The sequence below is a fragment of the Gymnodraco acuticeps genome, unplaced genomic scaffold (genome assembly GCF_902827175.1).
Source record: "Gymnodraco acuticeps unplaced genomic scaffold, fGymAcu1.1, whole genome shotgun sequence".
Classification (NCBI taxonomy): domain Eukaryota; kingdom Metazoa; phylum Chordata; class Actinopteri; order Perciformes; family Bathydraconidae; genus Gymnodraco; species Gymnodraco acuticeps.
This window is the reverse complement of record NW_022992021.1, coordinates 508076-530945: the sequence shown is the minus strand read 5'-3', so window position 1 is coordinate 530945 and position 22870 is coordinate 508076. Positions and strand designations below refer to the sequence as shown.

Below are 22870 nucleotides of genomic sequence, written 5' to 3'. Positions count from 1 at the left end.
TCTTAGGGTTAGAGATACCTGTTGGCCGACCACGCTGGAAATCAAAGCTCGTATTCGGAGACAGAGAGCGGGGTGGGCGAGAGGAGAGGGACAGGGTCGTCTTTGTTTGGGTCCTCCGTCCAACAACGGGCCTGTTATCTGAGCAGAGCGGGGCGGTGGGTGGGGTCTTTTCTCCACCGTAATCACTGGGGGGCAACCAGACGCTTTCTCAGCCGCTCTGCTTTCCAACGCTGGCCCTGACTCAAGGACCATTTTCTGTGTGTCTGTGTGTGTGTGTGTGTGTGTGTGTGTGTGTGTGTGTGTGTGTGTGTGTGTGTGTGTGTGTGTGTGTGTGTGTGTGTGTGTTTAAAGGGGTTTAGGGAGGGTCTCTGTTATGTAAACTGACTCACAAAAGGCCTTGATGGTCAATGACAAACTTCTAGGGACATTTCAGACTTTTTCCTAGAAGTACTAAGGGGTGATTGAAAGGCTATCACGCTTTTAGTATCTGGTCACTTACAATAGACACAGATGTAACCTTCTTGTGGTATCTGTGGTAGCTGTAGTATCTATTGAGTGTCTTTCTCCCATGCTGTTTCACTTTCAGCCGTTTTTTCAGATTAGCCCGGTTACAAAATATATTTTATTCATCGTGTATTCATTTCATTGACACATTTGTAATCCGTTCCGAATATAAAATCACATTTCTACATAAAGTATAGGTAAATCATAACAAAGGAAAATAAATAAAGAATGAAACTGAAATACAAAATAAGTAAAACTCAAATCTAATTAGTAATATAATTAGAGTTAAATTAAAGCTGATTACAAAGCAATCATCACACAGTTCACATTTCGCCATGGGTCGGACAACACAGAGGGAGGATTTCACACATAATCAGAAAACTATGACGCAGTGGAACTTAGTTTTGCTGCCTTATGAAAATAAATCCTGGAAATTGTGTCATAGAGTAACTAGTTGCTGGTCATTGGTTAGGGTTAGTGACATTAGAGGAAGTAATGTGGCGGAGCATATTCGTACTAAATACTAAATACAATGGGTCTTTTTGACTTGTCTTAAAGGCACAGGTGTAACTCATAACGTTAACAAAAGCTGTGCTTCATTCAAGTGTCTTAGAAAGTCATGAGGGTTACAGAGAGCCAGAACGGGTGGCGCAGTGGTCTGTGCATCCGATCATCAGATCAAGGGGGAGTGCTGGGGAACTCCAGTTCGAAACCCGCTCCTGCCGCCACTGCGTCAGGCCGTTGTGTCCTTGGGCAAGACACTTCACCCGGATTTGCTCCTGTGGGTAATGTCCACAGTACATGTGTGATACTAATGTGGACTTGTAAAAGCGCCTCGATGCGTGAAGATGGACGGTGTGGCGCAGTGAGCTGTGCAATGATCATCAGATCAAGGGGTGAAACCCGCCGCTGCTTCGTCTGTAAAGCCGGTGTGTCCTTGGGCAAGACACTTCACCTGAACTTGCTCCTGTGGGTATTGTCCACAGTATCTGACATGTATGATATGTGTGTATATGTAAAGCGCTTTGAGTCATTGAAAAAGCGCTATAATAAGTAAGGAATTATTATTAATTATTAATGTATTTGTGCTTTTCCTATTGTCAAAATATCCATAAATCCCATATTTACATCACAAGTGGTTTAGCTAATGATTTTATGCAACGTGACTTATATATACTTCATTACCATAGACGTACATGACACTTTTGACTCCTGCAGGGGCTGGGTATCAAACCACTGACCCTCCAACCCAGTTGTTCACCAACACAAATCAATAGATACATTTCATGACTATAACACGAAATGCCGTGAGACTGCGTTGCACGCTCTGAATGGTACTGGCCTATTTCTAAGTCATAGTCATAGCCATAACTTCAAAGGCGTACATTTGCATAAAATAGTTGAGAACCACTAGATATGCAAGAGAAGCATTGTCTTTCCCCCTATTTCCTATTTGCCCAAGGAGAAACACTTTTAACACAGTGGTGTTTTGCTTACAAAACGACTTCCTGCTGTCAGTGGTCTCAGCCTTAACTGAAATGACTAAACAGCTGTTTTTAAAGGACTGATATATCATAGCTAACTTCACATAGAAGAATGGTAGATGAAAGATGGAAGAAACTCACACAAACACACTAAGCTAAAGCTGAGAGATATATCACATAAGTGGTGTCTTGGAGTGACAGCTTGTTGACAAGAGGCAGTAATCCTCTTTTCTCGTACTCAGTGCACTTCAGCCTGGAGCCTCTGGCACCACTAAAAAGCCAAACCAAATGAACCAGTTCTCAGACTGTGAGTCTTCAACTCGTAATAAACCTGACAGTGACTTAAGGGATAGAAATTGTAAAAAATACAAAAATCTGTTTCTGAGAAAATCATACTTACTGACAAATCCCATAAAGCCACACAATAACCGGACATATTTCAAACTAGCTGTTGGGTGTTATTGACCTATAATGAAATAAAAGTAACGTAGATATCGCTGGTAACAAATACAATCACTTATAGCACTCATTACGTCCCATAATTTAGAACATCCAGGTGTGTTGAATGGGATCATGTTTGTTTTGTTGCACCAAATGTTGATTTAATTGGAGCCCCATTAGCTTCCAATGAGTAATCTCCTTGAAAATATCAAACATTATGATTTGGCAAAAACTATTAGACACATTGGCAGTGTGATGGAGCTCCGATCACCTGATTCTTACACTTCACAATCTCCTGACTCATGCAGCAATAAAAGACCCACAGTTTGTGTCTCGAGTGGATAAAAATAATAACCCGTTTTCTGCCGGAGACAGGTTGAGTAACGCCTCAAACTTCCGAAATCTCTGCTAGCTGAGGCTAACAAGAGTAACCTGCTCATCAACTTTTAAGTAAGTAACACAGTAAGATCATTCCTGTTGGACAGGTTTAACACACTGTGTTGACAATGCTCAAAATGTGCTTAAAAACGACAAAATGTCTCTTGACCTAACAAAGTCACGAGGGTTGTAAAAAAACCCTGCCTCTGGTTTTGAGTAGGAAGCAAGCAGGTTGCAAGTTAGCAATGTTTTGTATAGTCTTTCAGTTTCGCCTAAAATTGAAAAAAGTTGTAAAAAAGCAGTACATTCTTACACATTCTTACACACATGAGGAGATTTGTGGTCTTTTCCAACAGAGATATCTTTGTCTTCCGGTCAGATTTGACCCGAAGACAATAGGAGGGTTAAGACAAATGTGCCATTGGGAAACACGAATCATGGCTCTGTTCCATTAAATGTCACAACATACCATAAGAGGTATTTAACTAAACACTAAAACAGGTCTTCATCTGTCCTGGAGATTATTATTATTCAGATGTTTGTAGTAGTCATTTCGATTCTTTATTTCATTTAGATGTCTACAGGAAAGATGGCTTAATGTTCAGTAAGATGTTTTATAGTAAATCTTGCACATCTGGAACCATAATGAAGTTGAAAATTAGCTGTATGAACTCAACTTAAATTGAAATATGTAGCCATACCGGGGGAAGGGTTCATTTTCAAAGAAAGATTATTTGAATTTTGGAGATTAGTTTCAAAAAGTAAAAGTCTCAGACATTCTCTGAGATTAATGGAGTGAATGTTTTTGAAAAAACTCACAAATTGAATATTCTCCAAGATAAAGAAATATATGTGTTATATACATAACTTTCACTATAAACCAGTAGTTGTCTCTGGTGTGAGCGATGTGGTTCCTTGAGGAAAGATACACAATGTTTTAAACACGTTTTTTTTGTACATTTGTGATAATTTATTTATGAAAATCACCAACTTCAATCTTTGAAATTAGAAAAATCAACTAAGCTACTATTATATGTTTTTACCAACAATAGCTCCAATACCTCATCATAGAAAATGTCCACATTTTCAAATATAAAGACTTAGCGAATTAAAGCTTGTTTGGCATGTTGGTTGCTTTAGTATAGAAATCCCCAGTGGGTGTTGGGCTCTTTGCCTCCAGCACCTCATGACATGATGATGAGTAGAACATAAATAAGGTCTCGACATTCTTTATGTCCATGTTTTTTTCACAGCTTATTAGCTAAATGCAGAACAGATCAGACATGTCTGTGGTCATCGTTGAGTTCTTGCAGCGGTTTCTTCCAGGGCAAAGACTGACCCTTTTACATCTACGTGGGACTTTTGTCAGCTGGGACCTAAGGGTGCCCTCAGGGTTAATTCTCCTCAACAGGAGACTCACAAGTGGGTGATCCACGCACAGTATGGAATGTCATGTAGATATGAGTCCGAGCTTTCACGGCTCTGTGTGAGGACACAAATATCACATAGTGGACGCGGGGATGCTATGTTACAGCTAGTACAGATCCAGGAAGAGGAGGGAGATATTAAACTCTGCTTCAATTCCTCGAGCACACTGGGGGCTTTATTTCTCAGAAGCAGAGAGCCAGTGAGATGTTACCCCAGTGCTTTCTTGAGTTTGACTGAACTATCAAGAGCGTTCACCTGACTGCAAGCCCTCTTGGATCATCAGCCAACCAAACAGCTCCTCTTGAAACAAAGAGTAAGAACAAATTCCAAAAACAATTTAAAAAGTCCAAAATTAGAAAAACAAGAACCTTTTGTTGCCGGGCATCCCACGCGTTCTTCCCATAATGCCTGTTGCTCTCTTCTATCTGTATTTAATATTTGCAACTAAAGAAAATATTGAATACATGTCGAGAAATCTTTTTAGTGCTAGGACATTCCTGTTTCTTTACATAACAAAAAAATAAAACGTACTTCCATGACTTTACCCAACTAACATTTGAAAAAATGCCAATTAACAACATTTTGTTTCTTGATATTTAAATACCATTGCATTTATATAACACAAATGTGTAAACACTTTACATGATTTTGACATCAATCCACGAAAAGGGAAAAATGCCCTTTTGACAATTTTTAAATCACATCCCATATTGTGCACCTACAGTATTTACACAATATGGCGAAAAGAAAGTTAGATGTGAAGATATTTTACTTATAACTTCAAATATCAACCTCATGGTGGAAAATTCATAGCCAAAGAGGGTAGAATTTCATCCTCTGGGGACAATGAATGTTTATGGCAAAATTGATGGCAATCCATCCAATGCTTCATCAAGATATTACAGTCAGTGGACCAATATTATCATTCATAAAGCTGACAGTCTCCACAAATATGAAACTAACTACATTTCTCAAAGCTTTTTATTGCATGGTCGTTGTTTTGGACTGCAATTAATTCAATACATTTTTCTAGGAATTGACTATATCTTATGAATGTTTTAAGAAGCCTGGGAATCACCAAGCACTTGTTACAGGTTATTCTGCACTTATATGCAAATAAATGAATGTCATGTAGTTATGTTATGAAGTTGACGTTCCCTGGAGTTTCATTGGAGGATGCCTTGACATTAAAAAAGCGGAAAATAATTGCCATGACTCTAGAGAAGGAACAAAAGTTACCCATAGGATGCAGGAACAGAGATTTCAGTGGACCAGCCTGTTCTGACTGTAATGTACATCTCTCTAGTTCAGCACTCACATCATCTGCCTGTAATCTGTACATATGTGAGATGATCTCAGAAAGAAGTCTCTTTTCATATCTTGGTTGTGCTGCCTCCATAATTAGATTTTCTGTTTAAATTATTAATTGCATGCCATTTGCAAAATGGATTGTGATCGACAGTTTCTTCTTTGTAAAACATCTGTGTAGAGCCACAGTAGAAACTCAGCAAGATACTGCCACAACATCTTTTGCTGAGATCCGATCACAAGGTCCAAGTTTGAGAATGGACCTTGTGATCTGATCTCTAGAAGGACTAGAGAGGGGGTAGGAAGTCAGGACCCCCGAGTTAACGCACCTGATTTCCTTTGCCTTCAGGGCTGGTGTGATTCCACTGCATGATGGCCTCTAGTCGAATTATGACTTATGTTCATCGACTTATTGACATTGACTCAGAGTATCCTGATCCTCACTCTTCTTTAAACTGCAAACACATCAATAAATACTTTTGTAAAGTTTAAGAAGTTTTACCTAGTAGTAGTAGTAGTAGTGTAGTAGTAGTAGTAGTAGTAGTAGTAGTAGTAGTAGTAGTAGTTGTAGTAGTAGTAGTAGTAGTAGTAGTAGTAGTAGTAGTAGTAGTAGTAGTAGTAGTTAGTAGTAGTAGTAGTAGTAGTAAGTAGTAGTAGTAGTAGTAGTAGTAGTAGTAGTAGTAGTAGTAGTAGTAGTAGTAGTAGTAGTAGTAGTAGTAGTAGTAGTAGTAGTAGTAGTAGTAGTAGTAGTAGTAGTAGTAGTAGTAGTAGTAGTAGTAGTAGTAGTAGTAGTAGTAGTAGTCAGTAGTAGTAGTAGTAGTAGTAGTAGTAGTAGTAGTAGTAGTAGTAGTAGTAGTAGTAGTAGTCAGTAGTAGTAGTAATTAGTAGTAGTAGTAGTAGTAGTAGTACGTAGTATAGTAGTAGTAGTAGAACCTTTATTTAGCCAGGAAAATCAATTAAGAACAAATTCTTATTTTCAATGATGACCTGACAGGAGGCAAAAGGCTTCCTGAGGGGATGGGGGTTGGGAGGAAGAAAATAAAAAGACAGACTCCGGGCACTACAGAACCCAGGAGACAACACAATGACGCAGAGATGACAGGCATAGCAGTTAAACATATAACATATCTAAAACAATACTGCTGGGGTTCAATCAGTCATTCAAATAATATAGAACATTCATCCATTCAATCATTCATTCATTCATTCCTTCATGGCAATGCATACTATAGGAGAGGTCAAGACATTGGTCGTGAGCATCAGGCAAAGCAGCTGCATGTGTGTACCAGGGTGTTTGTAATAGTGTCCCTGAAGGTGCGGGGGGAGATAAAGGTCTCCATCTTCAAGGTTTTTTGTATGATATTCCAGCTATCAGCTGCTGCAAACTGAAAGGCGGAGCGGCCAAAGGGTGTTTGGGCTTTGGGGATCTTTAGCAGGATGTGTGTAGCTGACCGGGTGTTGTGTGTGGGGGATGGGCAGAGTTGCAGTAATTTTGTGAGGTAGAAGGGGGTGAGGCCTAGGAATGTTTTATAAACAAACATCAGCCAGTGGATGTTGCGCCTGGTCTCAAGAGAGGGCCAGTTTGCCAGAGAGTACAGGTCACAGTGGTGTGTCCTGTAGGGGGCATTGGTGGCGAAGTGATACAGAACGTCTAAATGATCGAGAGCTCCTTTACACGCCGAGCGGTAGATGGTATCACCGTAGTCGAACAGAGGAAGGACAGTCATCTGGACCAGAGAGAGTTTAGCAGATGAAGTGAATGAGGAGCGATTCCTATATAGAAAGCTGAGTCTAGCTTTAACCTTGGTCTGAATTTTGGAGAGATGTTCTGAGAATGACAGATTGCTGTCAATCCAAAATCCCAGGTATTTATAAGATTTAACTATTTCGAGGTCCCGGCCATCGGCGGTCACAGTAGTGCCAGTTTCGGAGGCACCACATGATCTTGGTTTTAGTGGTGTTCAGGACCAGGCAGAGAGATGTGACTGGATTCTCTGAAAACTATCCTGAAGAGTTTCCAGGACAGTATCCGGGGAAGGGCCAGCAGTGTACAAAATCGTGTCATCGGCATATAGGTGGATAGAGGAGTTGCCCACTGATTTCTCCATGTCATTTATATATATTGAGAATAGGATGGGTGCTAGGATAGAGCCTTGTGGTACTCCCTTAGAGATGGATAGGGCTGTGTCATCAGATTGTCAGATTTTACACACTGGGTGCGCATGGACAGATAGCTTTCAAACCAGGCTATCGATTGGTTAGTGACACCAATGCATCTAAGCTTTCCCAGAAGCAGTTGGTGATCTACGGTGTCGAAGGCTTTGGCAAGATCGATGAAAATGGCAGCACAGTATTGTCTGGAGTCAAGGGCATTGATGATATCATTTAGGACTTTAAGAGTCGCCGTCTCACACCCATGACCTGCATGGAACCCAGACTGCATGTCAGATAGTATGTTGTAAGCCTTCAGAAACCATATTAGCTGTTTGCAAACTAACTTTTCTAACACTTTCTGTAAAGTCAAACAGAGGCTAAGGCTTTAATAAATATAAAAATAAACTATAGATTACAAGTAGTCGGAAATAATATATATAAATACATAGGGACACATAGGGATAGAAAATGAGGGTGAAAGTGATCGCAGGCGGTCCTGCCTCCTCTCTGGCAAGCTGGGTGTAATCACCTAATCAGAGAGCCCCAGTGCTGCATCCTGAAGAAGGAGTTACATAGTTGGTGCGAGCGAGCCGGGGAGAAAACACTGAAGCGTGTAGACGGGAGGCATTTCTACCAAGTCAGGACAGGCACCACTCCGCTCCTCCGCTCCCTTCACTGGCTTCCGGTAACTGCTAGAATCCACTTCAAGACACTGGTACTTGCTTACCATGCTGCGAATGGATCTGGCCCTTCGTACATCCAGGACATGGTTAAACCGTACACCCCAGCACGTGCACTACGCTCTGCATCAGCCAAACGACTCGCTGCACCCTCGCTGCGAGGGGGACCCAAGTTCCCATCAGCAAAAACACGTGGGTTTGCTATCCTGGCTCCAAGATGGTGGAATGAGCTCCCCATTGACATCAGGACAGCAGAAAGCTTACACATCTTCCGGCGCAAACTGAAAACTCATCTCTTTCGACTCCACTTCGAGCGATAGATTTATTAACAAAGCACTTTTATACTAATAAAGGACTGTCTTATCTAAAGCCAGTTGAGTAGCACTTGGAATGTTTGGCTCTATGAAACCTGATGTACTTATATGATTCTGTTTTCTTCAAGGTTGTGTCTTCCTGGTCGAATGTACTTATTGTAAGTCGCTTTGGATAAAAGCGTCAGCTAAATGCAATGTAATGCAATGGTGTTGTGTGAGAGCTCCGCTGAGTCACGGTGCGCAGGGATGTTTATGTTCTGGTGGATTGTTTGCGCGTGAGCCACGTGTTCCTTTGGAACTCAAACATTGGAACTCAAACATTGTTTGTGTGTTAGGTTTCGATTTGGTGCGCTGATTTTTCAAAGCATTCTGAGCTTAGACGCTCTGTTATTTATTGTTAAAGGGATTTTGGGAGGTTAAATAAGTTGATTTGGAGAAGAACAATGAATAAATAAACACATTGAAATATTTATTCTTAGAGGGTACTGATTTTGATATACTGAAACTTTTCTAAAGGGGTGCTGTTGGTTTGGTTCACTGAGTGTTCCTGCGGAAATGGAGGAAAGTATATTTTCTTGTTTAAATGTAATTAATTTGATTTGTTAAAAACATTTCTAGTAAAGTCCAGTTAATTAAATCTGCTGAGATTTTAAAAGAGCTTGGGTTTAAAGAAACAATTTCATGTTTAAAAGGATATTTCTGTGTTTAGTCGGCCCAGTCTATTTTGTAACATATCCACAATTAAGGCAGCAGTTGCCAAACAAGTGTATTGGTTACATGCTTTATTTACACGTTTTATTTATTTTTGATAACTTGCAAGTTCTAAAATGCATCTTTCTTGTTTTCAAAGGTTTTTCACTACACAAAATGACCCATTCAGCAATTGGACATTTGGTTTAAGTAAAACTGCTAAAATAAAAAGTCTGAAAAGAAAAAGCTGTGTAATTGGAGTGGAATCCTGTTTTAAAGTCCGGTAGATGCCTCAAGTCCCTTTCAAGTGGGGAACTCTGCACCATAATCATACCTCATTCACACCAACGGTGTTTCAGGGCCGGTTCGGAGCTGGAGCTTGAAAAGCACCAGGTTTTCCTGTTCACACCACAGCTAGCAGCCTCTTAGCTCCGGAATCCGGTTCGTTTCAAGCACCCAAAAATTGTCCGGCCAGAGCAAAAGCACCACATACGTCACGCTTACGTCGAGGCGGGGGCAGGGGCAGATCAACTCCTGAACAACAACAAAAAGCCCGCGTTTTATCCAGTTTGTACACAACGATGGAGAAACTTAACAAGCAGCAGTGGTCCACTGAATAGACCAGCTACCTACTGGGAATCTGGTCTTCCAAAGAGGTACAGAAGAAGCTGGAGCACAATCGGCCATTGTTGTTGTTGTTGTCGGTGTGAGCTGTGAGGGGTTTCCGCGCGGTTTGGCTTTATGAAGCAAACGGTTACGTCATGACGCAAACGATGACGCAATGACGCAGCACCAGTCGGACTCTGGGCGGTGTGAAAAGAGCCGGAGCTAAACCGAAGAGCCGGTTCTGAACCTGAAAAGCTCTAGCACGGAGCTTGAACCGGAGTTGCGTTGGTGTGAATGAGGTATCAGAGGAGACTTGACACTTTCGCTATACAGGGTAGGATATTGGATGATAGCAGTTGGGGTCAGCTTGGTTTCCCCCTTTAAAAAAAGGTCGCACTGAGGCTGCCTTCCAGGCAGAAGGTAGCACTGCTGTCTGTATGGACAGATTACAAAGGTGGGAGATAGGTTCTGCAATAATTGGGGCTGCAACTTTAAAAAAAGAAGGGGTCTAGCTCATCAAGACCTGCAGGTTTGTTGGGGTCAAGTTTACTAAGGACCTCCAGCACATCGTTCTCACTAACTTCCTGCAGGCAGAAGCTGTGACATGGGGCTGCGCTAGAGGGGCTGGGTGGTGGAGTGTTGGTGGGGGGCTTAGGAGGCGCTATAGACTCAAATAGGTTCCCACATTTAACAAAGTGCTGGTTAAAGAGCTCTGCTATGCGCTCATTACCGGTGACTACTGTATCCTCAATAACGAGGGAGTTAGGCAGATGAGAAGATGGGGGACCTAAATGCTGTTTGAGACATTGAGACCCATTTTGAAAGTGAAATCCATCAACATCTCATGTGAATTTCTTCTTTATAAATAGCCTTCTTGTTAAAGGTGGGGAAGGTAATTTTGGAGAAACAAGCTCGAGTGAGCTACAATTTGAAAATACACAACCGGAAAAAATATGCCACTTCCTTACAGAGCCCCTCCTCCAACACACACAAACGCGCACATGACCATTGAGGGCACGAGATAACTTTGTGCAGAGATGGAAGGCTGACAGGCAGGTAGGCCATCCAGTTACTTTAGCCGGGCCGGCTCAGATGATTGGTCGTGCTTTTTACAGCGCCACGGCTTCCACATATGAGATATTTGTATGGATTTTGTGTCAAAGGCATTGCTATCGGGATGTTAAGAGCATTCCATGGAATATAACAAAAAGTGTATCTCGAGCCGGTTTCTCAAACTTACCTACCCCACCTTTAAATCTTAAAATCTTAAGTCTTCAAATCCACAATTTAAAAGGAAATGAAACACACTTGTGCACGTCATTAGTAATGACTCATCTTGCACTGACTATTGTGTACTTGAGGGAGAGTCTGATGAGAAACGATACGCCATGACATGACCACGTCCATCCTCATTGTCATTAACTCATGCGAGTGAATGAACATCTTTTCATAAGGGCATAAAATACACGCAATGTACCAACCTTCATGCATGTATGCTTCGTCAGTACTGTAGTGATAATAATCATTTAAGTCACATGAGCAACTTAAAATTGATTTCCTTTTCGATGTGTGTCAATTTGAATTAACAGTTCTGCGTGACACTTAGAAGTCTCCATGTCTCCCATACAAAAAGGTAACGATAATGCCAAGAGGGTAAAACATGTCCCATCCCTTTTTACAAAAGGGTGGAATTTAATTTGGACAATATTTGTTCTCTAGTGAGAGTTGCTTACGCATTAGTTAATTAAATGTAACAACTGTCTTTCTAGAAATATTTTTGCAATATCAGGTTTTGAGTGTCACACCCACATTGATAATGTTGTGCCATGTTGGGTCATAATTAGATTACTAGTCTTTTGTTGAGTTCCTTTGAAGTGTTTCGTTGTTACCTGCAGTTGCAGTGTGTGTGTGTGTGTGTGTGTGTGTGTGTGTGTGTGTGTGTGTGTGTGTGTGTACATCTGATACAGTTACAAACTCTAACTTGGGAGTACAATAATGTCAGGGACAAGGACACAATGTGCTGATTTAGTTGTGAAAGGCAGGCTCTTCGTTACACTTTGGGGACAGAGAAGAGAGAATAAAGAGGCAGATCTGAGTCTGTCTTCAGGGATACTATGTCCTGTGATTGTGTGTGTGATTGTGTGTGTGATTGTGTGTGTGTCGGCCATGAAATGACAGGTCAAGTAGAACTGTATCATTCAGTCCCCAGAGGGGTAACTGGTTTGGATAGGATTTGTTGAAGCATACTGTATTTATTTATTCCCACTGAGGAAGGGCTAATTCATTACAGCTTTAATCATCTTGAAATCTACTCAACAGTTATTCGTTATTTGGTTTCAAATCTTCCAAGCTGAAGAAGTTATTAATTGTCTTTTAAGGGGAACTCCACCAATGTTAAAAATCAACATCAGTTTAACAGTCAAGGGCCTGCAGAAAACATTTGTAGGACAAATCTGAGAAAATAAGCCAAATGACGCTTTCGAGAGTGACTGACAGACCGGACATGCTAATGATACAACGCAACAAGTATTAGAACTAAAGAGAAAAGCAAGAGCCTTAAAACCGAGACAAAAGACAGAAAGTACCATTACAAATTTGGAAAAACAGTTGACAAATCTTCTACAGAAATCTCTGCTGTCACATCAATGAATAAAGAGGTGAATTTGAGGTAAATCTGATGTCTGCCACAATGAAATCCTGAATAACAATCAAATCAAGTTTTATTTATAGCACATTTATAAACGATTTTTGGTCGAGCCAAAGTGCTGTACATATAATAAAAATAGCCTACAGTAGAGACACTTTACAGCTAATACAACAGCACAGATTGTTCAGAATATCAGTATGAGAAAATGACATGTCTTCAGTTCAGGTTACAAGTGTCCTCCCTCTCATCGTCCTGATTATCATCCCAACCATTTCTTCCATGAGTGATCATGTAATGGTGCCTGTCATCGGCGGCTGAAGCTCGTTTACTCTCATTGTGGTCCTTTTTGTTTGGAAGGAGTCCGTGGAGATTATAGCAGAGGTGAGCTGACAGGGGGCTTCCTCTTCTCTGCCTCCATTACAAAACCATCAGCAGTGATACTCTGCCACACAAAGCCTCACTGAGACTGAGGAGCTTTTGTCCAGAGACTAACCCAAACAATGTTGTCATGACACATCAAAGAGGGTTTTTCGTTGGCTAGATATTTAGTTTTTACTCATTTAAGACAAAATTATTATTATCAAACATTTAAATGTACTGATACAAGATTCCCCATTAAAACTTGGAAGGTTTACTCAAAATAAGGAGTTGTGCTCAAGTAGAGAAAGCTTTGTTGAGAGGACAATTAGTTGTCATATAATAAATGATATAGTCAAATAAAAATGGCCCTCTGTTCTCCCATGGGGCGACAGTAGCTTAGTTTGTAGGTACCAGTTTGTGCGTGTGTTCCTCTGTGTATTTGGCCTATGTGTGTAAATAACACCCGAGTGAAGAACTCGAGGATCAATAAAAGTATGCATTTATTTTACTATCAGGAACCACTATCAGTATTTTTTCTTTACTCGCAGTACAGTAGGTGGAAAAACAGCAAATAGGCAACAAAATTGCTTATTGTTAACGCCATATATAATGAAATAACTACAAAAGGAAAAAGCAGGGGTCTTAGAAGTAGATGCAATCAGGACAAGTATTTTTCTTTTTGCACCCTAGTGTCAGAAGTGTGTTCACTTAAGGACAGACGCGAGACACTGACCTGCACCAGCCTCCAGGACTCGGCGATAATGGCCGCCTGCACTCTGTTGAGGGCAAAGCCGTCGATCTCTCTCTTCAGACGGATGGGCGCCTGACCAACCTGAACCAAGAGACATCAGAGATATCAAGAATAAAAACACTATATCTCTTTAAATACTAAGCTTGTGTTCTAAGCGGAAGTAAATGTTTATTTACTCTACGCCCAACCTTCCGACTATTAAGTCAACATGTTTCGAAATGTAACTTGTTGTGACTTGCAAACACTTGCTTCGAAAAACATTGTGTGGTTATACAGGAACAAGTGACATGTTATCATATATTTCAGACACTTGTATCTTTATTTTGTGACGGCCCCTAGGCCTTAGACTCGGGTCCCTGGTTAGCCACTCCCCAAATCAGGAGAGATTGCTGACACCTGATTTGGGTTGACTGCTCAGCTACAAGTATGGGTGCCTGAGCAGTCAGTCTTTCTCTCCTCTTGGGTTGCTTGGCTCTACTGGACCTTGGTTGGTTGGTTTGTTTGTTCGGTCTTTCTTTCTTTATATACTGATGCATGTTCACACACACACACACACACACTACAGACATTACTGATTAACTGACTTCATAGTTAATTTAGTTTCTTTAAATAAATGCACTTCAATTGGATGAATCATGTGTGGTCTCCTTCCTTTGTCCGTCCTTGAGCCAGGGCGTGACAATTTACAGATTAAGATGGCACACCTTCTTTCTTTCACGTATTGCTTGATTTAGATTTTCCTTAAATCAGATATCAGGCTTTCACGGTATGGCTTTTTTATAATCTTGACATTGACTTATGTTATGCATCTCCCTAGCATGTCCTGACATCTGATTGTGTAATCTGTGATCTTTACCTTGGTCATCAGGGAGTGGGTGGTGTCCATAACGGCCGCTGCTGTCTCAGGGTGAGGTACCAGCTCCACCAGTTTCACGTAGTACGGCGGGTTTACCTGTGGAGCAAAGGACAAACAGTCATCGTGCAATAGTTAAGTACAGCATAATCTCTATAAACAGATAAGGAATGACAGAGATTTGGATATCTCAAGCTTTCTGGATTCCTTTTGCATTCTACCTACTGTAGAATTAACCAATCACTTTTTCAGTGAGCTTTGGTTGAATGCAGGTAACACTTCGTCTAGAGGAGCAAAAGAGGTCGGACATATTGGCCAAAATGCAATCTCAGAAAACATCAGCTTTATTGTGATCTGACTTTTATGATCTAAACATGTGCTTTTTGACCTCGCAGGTGGTGAATCAATGTCTATGAAATGTCAAAACATTAGAAATCGGCAATCCTGTTTTATAAAATGAAATGTCTTGATGTTTTTTTACTCGAACCCTTTGAAGAAAAAAAATCAGGACCTCTCCAGATGTTCCACATTTTCTGCCATTTTTGCATAAACACAACTTTAATGATTAATAGATTATTGCTTTGTCGATCAATTATTAATTCGTAGACAAATCTTTGCAGTTTTAAAGCTCACTTTTGCACGCACACAGTATTGATGCAGGATAAATGAAAGTTGGGAAGCTTCTAAAATTGATATTTTTGCTAAATATTGTATAGGAGTCATGTATGTTACAATAGGTAACTAGACATCAACCTTGACAAATATGTCATGCGGGGTTCCTCAAGGCTCCATCTTAGGACCTTTGCTTTTTAATATTGATATGCTACCACTGGCTCAAATGATTAAAAACAACGATCTAAGCTATCACATCTATGCAGACGACACCCAGATTTATTTTAAAATTACACCAGGAGACTATTCTCCGATTAGAACACTGAGCAAGTGCATTGAGCACATCACTGACTGGATGACTCAGAACTTTCTCCAACTGAATAAACAAAAAACTGAGATCATTGTTTTTGGAGCAAAGAAGGACCGATTAAAAGTAATCGCAGAGCTTCAGTCAGCAGACTACAAAACAACAAGTAAAGCTAGAAATCTAGGTGTCGTGATGGACTCAGACCTGCATTTTAACAGTCACATTGCAACAGTCATTAAGTCTGCATACTATCACCTGAAGAACATATCTAGGATTAAAAAAGCTAATGTCACAACAGGACTTAGAAAAGCTTGTCCATGCTTTTATCTTTAGTAGACTCGACTACTGCAAAAGTGTATTCACAGGGCTGACAACAAAATCCATTAAAAAAACTGCAGCTGATTCAGAACGCCGTGCGTTTAGCTATTATGCCCCGACAATTGGAATAAACTACCCGTATCATGCACGTCTGCAGAAACTCTTACTATTTTTAAATCGAGACTGAAAACATATCTCTTTGCCGCTGCTTTTAATTGAGCTGCTCATATTCGCACTACAGTATGCCATTTAAACATGTATTGTATACCTGTTGTGTTTATTTTATTATCTTTGCTTTTTAATGCCTGTTGTAAAACACCTTTTTATATAATGTGTTTTACTGTATTTATTCCTAAAAAGTATTTTAATTTGTTTTGTAGAGCACTTTTAATTGTCGCGTGCTGAAAGGTGCTATATAAATAAACTTGCCTTGCCTATGCTAAGGAAGAGGTATGTGTTAATACATGATTGGGGCATTAACTAAGCTGTCTTCCCCAGTTTGTAGTCAATGAGACAAATCCCTTAACCCTACTCACTGGTACCCTGATTGTAGGATCACTAACCGGGTGGGAGACGATGCAGCGAGTCCTGTTCTGGACTTTAGAGAAGACGTTGCTGGGCACCAGGCAGGAGGTGGAGCTGCTCAGGATGATGTCTTCTCCCACGAGACGCTCTATGTCCTGGAAGAGGCTCTGCTTGACATCTAGCTGTTCAAAAATACACTCCTGGAAAACACAGGCACACAGGGAAAGTGTAAATGAGAGAATTTCTGTAACACAGTAAGTACATATTATCTATGGCCTAAGTCTTTTGTAACACACAGTACAGTATTTTTTATTTTGCTCCCACTTTTCAAACTTTACTTGCGATATAAAAACAATAGTAACTGTAAACCCCTCACACACCATTGCACGCTGTACGCTTTAGTCAACTGGACATCATTATCAATGCGCAGGTCACTGCACTGTTACAAACTCATCTATACCGCTATGCTTGGACTGCTGCCCCTCTACATATCCACTTACATATCACACAAACAGTACAGCTATAGACTAAGATCTCAACATTACATCACTCTGTCCGTCCCCTCAGTACGCACGGTGCTTGGGAATAAAGCCATATCATACTCTGCCCCCTCGACCTGGAACACACTTCAGCAGGAACTTAAGCTGACCACTTTGATACCCATCACAGATTTTAAACTCATTTTAAAAAAGCTGGAGAAATCATCTGTGGGTGTTTGCACCTGCTATATCTGACTGTATATGGATTTTAATGACTACTTTTTTACGATGTTGTATTTGAGTGTTGCCTCTGTGTTTAGTGTCCTGTCTGTCTGTAACTTTGTGTGGTAGTGTTACCACTGACAGGTCTCTCTTGAAAATGAGACCTTGTGTCTCAATGAGATCTACACCTGTATAAATAAAGGCTAAATAAAAAAAAATAGTAATAAGAAAACTGTACAATCTAAACCCCTATATTAGTTACTCAGTATTTATATATTGACAGAGCACCAAAGAAGCTTCACAGGGAATTTTTAAACTTGAATCATCACAATTATAAGTAAGCTTTAAACTACATTATTGAGAATGTACCCATAAAAATGAAAACAAAACTATTAGTAGAGATTTACAAAGGTGTGGCTGTCAAACGACAATGGATTATTAATTTGCTCTTCGAACGGCTTTCATCACACGCCTTGAACTGAAAGAACTGGCTGAGCGAGCGGCCTACCTTCTGAATGCGTGTGTTATATTGTGATGCTGTATATGGAAACATATAGACAGAGGTGAGGAATGTGAGGAGTGGAGTCTATTATCTGATTATACTGATCCCCAAGAATGGATTGATGGTGAGTCACTGGAACCAAACTAAAGCAAACCTCTCTTTCCTCCAGAAATACATGGATCATTACCAGGGAAGATTTGCATCAGATGGCGTCATGCTATCAGAAAATAATGATTATCTCAACAGGAAAATGTTTCCTGTTTCCAATAAGTCCTCTATTGTTCCTATGTAATGTGAACTCTGTACACAGTATTGATTTATCCTGGCCCTACCTGTCTCTGTGCTCTGATCACCACCTATGTGATGAAGAGGACTATTGTCTGCTTTAACAGAGTCATGGTGGCAAAGACATTTTCTTGGCTTAAGAGGATAACTTTCTCTTTAGCGTGTGGCTGTTGTTGAGCGCGTGTTTGTGTTCTTAGCACGACAAAGACAAGATGAGCTATTGGTATTAAATGTCTTGTTTGTGCAGAGCAACTTTTATGACGATAAGCCACTGGTGGTATTTACGTCACTCTTTATAATCCTGTTTTATATCTTGTTCAAGTTTTGGTTCTTATTAGCAGTAAATACTATGGATGGGAACGATTAATCGAATATTCGAAATTATTCGAATATGAATATTTCTTTTTGGGAGGGGTGTTACGGTGGGTGAAGCAAGCAGGACCCAAATGCTGAAAATGCCTTTATTTCAAGGATAACGAAATACTAGGACAAAACAGAACACTCACCGGTGAACTCAGTCACAAACAAAAGACGAACCAACACTGAACACAGGAAGAGACAAGACTAAATACAGGGAGGGGTAATCACAAGACGAGAAACAACCGGGCAGGGGAGGAGAATCACAAGGGCGACAGGTGAACACAATCAGACACACCAGGGAAACAACACAGGAAGAAGGACCAGACAATATACAAGGAAGAAAACACCCAAAACAAGACATACAAAACGTGACATAACACAATAATCGTAACAAGGGGTGCCTAAATTGATTACATAACATTTATTGTTGCAAATATGTTCAAATTGTTCTTACACTTTCAATCAATGTTTATTTATATAGCCCAATATCACAAATGTTACATTTGTCTCAGTGGACTTCACAGTGTGTACAGAATATCAGTATGACAATACGACACCCTCTGTCCTTAGACCCTCTGTCCTTAGACCCTCTGTCCTTAGACCCTCTGTCCTTAGACCCTCACATCGTACAAGGAAACACTTCCGAAGAAAACCCACAGTTTAAAGGGAACATGGGAGAAACCTCAGGGAGAGCAACAGATCCTTCAGACTTTAAATCCTGGAGAGTGGAGACCCTACTTTTCTAGACATAAAATCCACGAATGGAGAAATGGTTTATACTTTGCAAAATGCCCAAACTCAGCTGCGTACAGTGGGTTGAGCTTTATTCAAAAGGTAATCAGTGCTGTCCGAGGTAGTGTAGTCAGTCACACAAATTAACCAATGATATTGCGCCCTCTTGAGGACAATTAGGGTCATTTTGAAAATACCATAACATATTGTACTGAGATTACTGTAATCACACCGACATAGCATTCCTGTTAAGACACATAGTATATACATTTCAAAATACCACTGAGGCAAATATTTATATAATAAACATTTTTAAGACTGCAACCTGGGCACAGCAGTGTATATAGTTAAAAAAAGGCCGATAGTAATGTGCATAGTAAAACATAATTTATAATATGAAAGATCAGCAGAGACCGATCTGTGTGTTTGAGCATATACATCAGGTGTTGGGAGTCGTGAGTGTCTCACCTGGACGAAGAAGGCTCCCTGCAGCGCCTGAGACAGATCGTCGTGGCTGCTGATCAGAGCGAGCTGCTGATTGGCTCTCAGCTCTCCTCTCAGCATGTCAGCCTCCTCCAGCTCCTCCAGCTGCTTCCTGAACCAAACACAGGAAACAGAGCAGTTAACGCACATGCACACACTTTCTCCAAAGAAGCAGCTTGAAACATATGACTGTAAAAAGCACAGTTTAAATTAAAGGTGGGGTAGGTAAGTTTGAGAAACCGGCTCGAGATACACTTGTTGTTATATTCCATGGAATGCTCTTAACATCCCGATATCAATGAATATCTGAAGTGCTTTGACAAAAAATCCATTAAAAAAATGCATCTGTGGAAGCCGTGGCGCTGTAAAAAGCACGACCAATCATTTTGAGCCGGGCCGGCTAAAGTAACTGGATGGCCTACCTGCCTGTCAGCCTTCAATCTGTGCACAAGCTTATCTCGTGTCCTCATTGGTCATGTGCGCGTTCGTGTGTGTTGGAGGAGGGGCTCTGTAAGGAAGTGGCAGATTTTTTCCGGTTGTGTATTTTCAAATTCTAGCGCACTCGAGCTGGTTTCTCCAAAATTGCCTACCCCACCTTTAAGTGATAGTAGAAATACTGAAAGGACCTTAAGTGGTGACAAAACAACCGGAAATGTCAGGGAAAATGTTAAGAAAAGTGTGATGGATGCCTGAATGCTGTCAGTTTGGTTTACCATTCAAAATCCAACAAAAATGAACTGGCTGTCAATCATGGTAGCAGAGAAGCAGCTATTATTCAGATCGGATGAGTCAGCGTCATATCTAATTACTATTCAAAGCAAATGTGGAGTAAACTGAATTTGTCAAAACAGGGCACATGCTTAGGGACATTTTGTTTTAGCTTATTCAGCAAGAAATCACACACAATATCACCCTCTACTGTTCATACAGGCAGCTGGATTCCAGATAGAGGCTGATACATTTAATGATAAATACAAATATAAAATATATAGTTAGATCCTGGTTTAGAGTGTGGGTTTGTTTTACAGTTTTGAGGGCTTTAGATTTTATTTACTTGATATTAGGTCCTTTTCTTGCCCAAAATCCCTCTGTCATTCCACAGTAATGTTTAACTAGCAGTGACTAAGCTATTAGAGAGTTATAGGTTGGAACGGGTGTTTGTCCATGAGTCTGTATAGTGAGGGGAAGTCACTGATCACGCAATGTCCATGTATCTTTTATGTAAGCACCGGAAGGAAGAACGGTTGTAGGGTCCGTCTGGACGTCTTGTTAATGATCCCTTGAATGTTTCGCAACTACATGCATCTAATGGCAAAACAACCATAAAAACCACCTGACCTGATCTCTTGGATGGCCTTGGCAGCCTGTCCTGGTTGGTTGTCATAGATCTTCACATTGTAGCCTCCACTGACAAACACCATAGCCCAGGAGCGGCCAATCAGCCCGCTGAAACAAAACACAAATAAAGCTTTAGGATGTTCACTCTCTGTATTCCCTGTAATAACAATAAAATCCCATTCAACAATCCAATATGTTTCTATAATATGTCTGCACCATCACTACCTCAATGTACACTGTTAAATAACAACAGAGAAGTGAATATTGGGTAATTCTACAGAAAAGGTGGAATCTGGGTGATACAAATCTGCTGAAATATATTCCTTCTAAAAACATCTAAAACCTGTTAAATAGCAATAACTAACTCTTAACTTGATGAATCCACAACAAGTAGAGCTTAAAATATGTTTATTATTTGTATACTTTATACAAAGCTTATTTGTATAGGAATGTCACTGGTGTTACGTGTTACCAGGAAGAAGAGTAACACCAGTGACAATTTGGAGAAAACACTACCATTTTAACAAAATGGCTGCAATGTGTCAGACCATGTGGCTTCAGTCAATATCAAAATCGTTTAACTCTTCAATACAATACATTTTCCCATTAAAATGTTCACCCCTAGGGCTATGCAATGAGCAACACTAATGACAGACTTGAAAGACGCATGTAAAATTTGAAGATACAATTACACCTTTAACAAACAAAGTAAGAAGTATCTGACATTCCTTATGTCTTTGTCCACTGCACTGTCTCAAAGGATCTCTTGTTACAGGAGGCACTTCAGAGACAGTACATTATTTAAAAATAAAAGCGTTTTGTGTAGCAGTAACACCAATGACGTAATTTTGGGTGACTGACATTTATTTGATATTATTAATAATAATATGCGTTTTTCTTACCATTTCAGTGTTATATTTAATGCTTGTAATGTTATGTAAATATACATTTATTTATTGAAAAAAAATATTTTAAATTAAAACTATAGGCTCCACTTCCATATGATCAAAGTGACAAGGCAGTTCCTTGAACTTGACATTTTAAATAAATTGCAATTTACGTATAAAACCATTTTTTATTTAGTACCATTGCAAAGACAATCTCTATTTATTCAACATATATAATGAATGTGAGTATTAGGTCAACGTCATGTATTTTGGTGTCTGCAAAAGTAAGTGACAGCACTTCCACCTTTTCTGTAGAATGACCCAGTGATATTTAGTATTTACTTTCCAGAGGTCACTCCAGAGGACCGTCGAAATATTGTTAAAAGCAGGTTTCAATTTTGTTGTGTTTCTATAATCTTTTTTAATTAACAGTCAACACAAATATGGCAAGATAGTGTACATACAAATTCACTCTGTGGGTTTACAGCGGATTCTCTAATCAAATGTGTTTTTTTTGGGTACTTTACATGGGTTGAGAATTTCCAGTTTATAATCCTACTCCACTACTTTTGGGAAACAAATATTCATATTTAACAGCATAAGCAATTTTGGTGGAGATTTCAATGCAAAAACATACATTTTAACTTATAAATCATGATGTTTTATTAGGGTTAAGCTACCAAGCAGCCCACCTTCACCAGTAGCGACATTAAAGTAATGAACATATCAATGCCACACTTATTATGATAGAGTGATATATTATTCTTAAATTGTGCATTCTGCATTTTGCAGAAATGTAACTAATATGAGTAGGTTACATAATGAAAAGTAATTGAAAAGTACAAGACGTCAGGAACATTTCTGGAAATGTTAGCTACAACCAGCAATGCAATCACTAGGCCTAATCTAAAATGATATGCAGCATATTACAACAAAATGCAAATGCAGCAATACCTTATTAGCATAATGATTTTTCATACCAGCATTGAGACTTTTTCTCAACTAGCTTAGCTCATTACCTGCTGGAAGCAACATTTTAAGTCCCTAAAAGAAAGTATGGTTTTGCTCACCTGCCGATCACAGTAATGGTATTCATGTCAGAAGAACTCATTGTAATGTATTTTGAAGAGATCAGCTCAGAATAACATTACAAACCAGAACAGTTTTATTTCTATCGACGCTGCTGTACCGCCTATGGATGTATGGTACCGCCCCTCTAAAG

General features: G+C 39.9%; 1 protein-coding gene across 1 annotated transcript in view; it reads right to left on the bottom strand.

Moving 5' to 3' along the window:
• Nucleotides 1-22864, bottom strand: part of cryl1 (crystallin, lambda 1) — a 36898-nt gene extending 14034 nt beyond the window's left edge. Inside the window, exons 1-6 of the mRNA XM_034201458.1 lie at nucleotides 22719-22864; nucleotides 20762-20869; nucleotides 19409-19535; nucleotides 16399-16560; nucleotides 14602-14697; nucleotides 13728-13826 (exon numbers count right to left, since the gene is read on the bottom strand). Of these exons, the coding sequence (XP_034057349.1) occupies nucleotides 13728-13826; nucleotides 14602-14697; nucleotides 16399-16560; nucleotides 19409-19535; nucleotides 20762-20869; nucleotides 22719-22759 (633 nt within the window). The 5' untranslated portion in view covers nucleotides 22760-22864. The remainder of the gene's footprint in view (nucleotides 1-13727; nucleotides 13827-14601; nucleotides 14698-16398; nucleotides 16561-19408; nucleotides 19536-20761; nucleotides 20870-22718) is intronic.
• Between the last annotated feature and the right edge of the window lie 6 nt (nucleotides 22865-22870).